Below are 4,099 nucleotides of genomic sequence, written 5' to 3' on the forward strand. Positions count from 1 at the left end.
ATTACTTTTTTGTTCTCCATTGCAATCGCCTAATAATTTTTTTTTGCACATTTCTCCATTAAGAATATTTTAGTCATTTTAATTTAAAATCATTAATTTTTTAATGCTATTAAATAGTATGGATATGTATGCAAAAATAATGATAAAAAAAGGTACAATAGCAAAGCAAGTGTTTTGTTTTACGAGAATATATATGTAAATATCAATTTTAGGAGGGTATTCATGTAAAATTCGATATTTAGAAAGATATTCATAAAAAAATTCTATTTAAATTATAATAATAATAATAGTTATATCAGTTTTGCTAATATGCCAAAATGACGAAAAATTTAAGAAAAATATTGGATTTCAATTTGTACCTATTTTTGAGAGAAAGAATCAAATACAAATTTTAAATTTTGTAAGAAAATTTTCAGGATGACAATATAAATTCCAAATTTTCTTGAAAAAATAATAATATAAATTCCAATGACGACCGTTGACTGGAATATAAGGTATTTACGGCAACCATTATCTTTTGCCATTATTTTATTTGTATAAGTATAATGTTACGTAACATAATTCACCAAAACCGTCATATTAAACTCTGAGGATGACTGAGATAATGGGATGGAACGGAAGGTGTTAAGACTGACCACCGATATTTCTATGCGGATTTAAATTGCGTCCGCGTAAAAAACAGCGCCATAAAAACGCGTCCGTAGTCGTCACGGGATTCGGTGGCTGTCCATGCGGTCCGTTTCTACCTTCTCTGTCCCGCCGCAGGGATTCTGCCCTCTATTTCTTGCCCGCGAAGCAATATTTCCTTCGGAAAGCCCAAAACCTGCCCCCCAAATATTGGTTAAAAAAAAACTCGCTTCTCTACTAGGTTTCATCCCTATTACCTCCGCTGGCGATGGCCGACGAACTGCCGGCGCCGGCGCCGCTGGACCTCGGCGACCTGAGGGCCGTCGCCGTCCTCGGCCGCGGTGCCAAGGGCGTCGTCTTCCTCGTCCGCGCCCCCACCTCCCCCGAGGCCCTCGCCCTCAAGGCCATCTCCCGGTCCTCCATCGAGCACAAGAATAATACCGACTCCGCCTCCGACGACGCCTATCGCCGGGTCTGGTTCGAGCGGGACGTCCTCCTAGCCGTCCGCCATCCCTTGCTCCCCTCCCTCCGTGGCGTCGTCTCCACCGACAAGATCGTCGGGTTCGTCATCCAGCGCTGCTCCGGCGGCGATCTCAACGCTCTCCGCCGGCGCCAGACGGAGAGGATGTTCTCTGACGGTGTCATCCGGTGAGCTCTCCATCTCGCAAAATCGCTTGGTCTATTCGATCTGTTCTGAAATTTTTCCCGATTTTTAACCTAAATCCGGTGCTCCTTCGATCTTCTTCAGGTTCTACGCGGCGGAGCTGGTGCTCGCCCTGGAGTACTTGCACGGATTGGGGATCGTCTACAGAGATTTGAAGCCCGAGAACGTTTTGATCCAAGAAAACGGCCATCTGATGCTCATCGACTTCGACCTCTCCACCAGGCTCCCGGCGAGACCGCCGGAACCTCTCAAAGTCGCCGCCAAGAAACCTGAACCCCACCGCCGCCGCGATCATCCGCCGGCGGCGGCCCCCGCAAAGAAGAAGCGCTTCCTGCGCTGGTTCTCCTGCAATGCCGGCGTGTCGCCGGAGAGCTCCGACTCGCCGGAGGCGGGCTTCGTCTCCGCCGGCGACGAGTCCACCTCCGGGTCGTCGGCGTCGGGGAAGTCGAACTCGTTCGTGGGGACGGAGGAGTACGTGGCGCCCGAGATCATCCAGGGGAACGGCCACGATTTCGCCGTCGACTGGTGGAGCCTCGGCGTCCTCCTCTACGAGATGCTCTACGGCCGGACGCCGTTCCGGGGGCAAAATCGGAAGGAAACGTTCTACCGGATCCTAACCATGGAGCCGGAGCTGACGGGAGAGCAAACGCCGTTACGGGATCTGATACGCCGTCTCCTCGAGAAGGACCCCGGGAGGAGAATCTCTTCTGACGGCGTCAAGCTGCACGACTTTTTCAGAGGGGTAGACTGGGACTCGGTCCTTCGGATATCGCGGCCGCCGTTTATTCCGGCGGTGGCAGATTGGGAAGAGGAGGGCGCGGAGGGCCATGATCCCATCGACGTGGAGAAGTCGGTGCAAGAGGTATTCGGAAACCGTAACGATAGCGGTAACGGAAATGCCGCCGCCGATGTCGTAACGGACAGAATCTCGGTTGGGAACAAGGAGGAAGGAACAATAGATCCTTCCAGAAGCACCGATTTTTCTGTTTTTTGAAAAAAAAAAAATTCTTCTGATACTCTACACCACTTTTTTTTTTTCTTCCAACGGTACAATTATGGAAGGGAAATATACGTTCTTTTATTATTTTTGGATAGCTGTTATTGTTATAAGAGGTAATTATGTACGTTAAAAGCAACAAATGTAACATAACAAAATCATATTATATAGACTTTTTGCATGTAGCTATGTTTGTATGGATGATATACATATAATTACAGTTATTAATAGCACTGATTTAATATTGGGCGTATTCTCATGTACGTTGGACATGAAAGAAAGTGCCCATAATTCAGGCTAACTAAATTATGTTATTTAATTGAGAAAACATTCCTCTTAAAAGTCGTGATGGGTCTCCCATAGAAATGTTATTGTATTTGTTTGTTGGATTTTCCAGTTATACCTGCATTCTGTTATGCAGACTTGGATAATTTAATTGGTGTGGAGCTTCCCTTCCTTGCTCTTAAAAGAATGTTTCGCATCAGTGAACTTAATGACCAAGTCCCACGTCAAGAGGTGCTGCTAGATCTTGAAAGAAGATTTGATTTTGTGCATGCATGGAATTGTCGTCATGGTTAGATTTTTTATGTTTTTATTATATTTGATGCATTCGATACATTATGACAAGCAAACAGTTGATTGCTTAGTGATGTTGCTTATTTTTTTTATTTCCAATTGATCTTCCAAGTTGATTCTTTGGTCAAGGTTGTTAAAATTTAACTATATTTTAGATTAAATAAATAACTTTCTTGCTATGCAACCTTTAATAGGAGTTTGTTAGGTTGGATTTTGGTCTTGTTCTATCTTTAAAAAAATGGTCCATGAAAGCAGAATGCTGCTATGGGTCAATTTACTTACGTGTCAAAGCTTCAAAGTTTGGCATGCATCTCGGCACTTGGAAGCTTTCGTGCATCAATTTTGTTACTTATTGTTGGTGCTTCACCTAGTTATTAAAGTCTCTTGGTAAAAAGGATCTCCCCCAAGATGGGGTCTAAGATATCAGGTAATCATGGACATGGACATGGACCAAATGCCAACACTTTAATGGTTGTCTCAATCAATGAGAAGGTGGACCACCTTTCTTCATGATCTATGCACAGAGAAATGCTATATAATTAGCATATCAATCTCACATAAAACTGTCGTATAGTTGATGTGTAACTTTGATATTCCAATAAAAAGAGTTACATATTACATAACCTGCGAGATTGTGTTGCTTTAAGATTTCTAGTTCGGTTAGGTCGAGATATAGGTGCAAGGGAGATATGAAAGGGTCTTCCCCATAGTTAATATGGTGGCAATCACAAGTCATGTGAAGTAGTTTGCAGTTGGCACCTTTTACCGTCAAGTAGACCCATCAAATTAGCAAATGATATCTAACATGCTAGCTCCCAAAGAGCAAGCATATCTTCCGTGAAGCTAATGGGGCCGCGGACAGGATGGCTGCTTATGTAGTAGCCAATCACTCGAATAGTACCTTGCGGGCTGAAGATGGAGAGTTGCTCTCGGCACTCTGAAGTATTTTGTTTTTTGATTTTATTGGATGCATCCCTATTCGTCTGGTATGATCCATCAGCCTTAGCAAAAAAAAAAAAAAAATAAATAAATGAAAGAAAGGATGCACATATTTTCTTATATCCTTGGCTCCTAGTTGATATATCATCTAATATTATTTTGATTATTTTAGAATATTTTTTGATACAGTATTTGAATTCAATTTAAGATTAATGATTTGATTAATATCCTGTTAAGTTATGGATCATAATGTTGGATAAAAATAAATTTTAAAAAAATAAATAATAAATTTTTAA

At 42.6% G+C, this 4,099-nt stretch overlaps 1 protein-coding gene across 1 annotated transcript; it reads left to right on the top strand.

The window, feature by feature from the left end:
- Positions 1-702: 702 nt before the first annotated feature.
- Positions 703-3,891, top strand: LOC103717538 (serine/threonine-protein kinase OXI1-like). Its single transcript, XM_008805974.6, has 2 exons — positions 703-1,275; positions 1,376-3,891. The coding sequence occupies exons 1-2, from the start codon at positions 896-898 to the stop codon at positions 2,283-2,285; spliced, it is 1,290 nt and encodes a 429-aa protein (XP_008804196.4). The 5' UTR covers positions 703-895; the 3' UTR covers positions 2,286-3,891.
- The last annotated feature ends 208 nt before the right edge of the window (positions 3,892-4,099 follow it).

Source organism: Phoenix dactylifera, chromosome 4, assembly GCF_051530095.1.
Source record: "Phoenix dactylifera cultivar Ajwa chromosome 4, Ajwa_hap1_PhDact_Kaust_v1.1, whole genome shotgun sequence".
Lineage (NCBI taxonomy): Eukaryota > Viridiplantae > Streptophyta > Magnoliopsida > Arecales > Arecaceae > Phoenix > Phoenix dactylifera.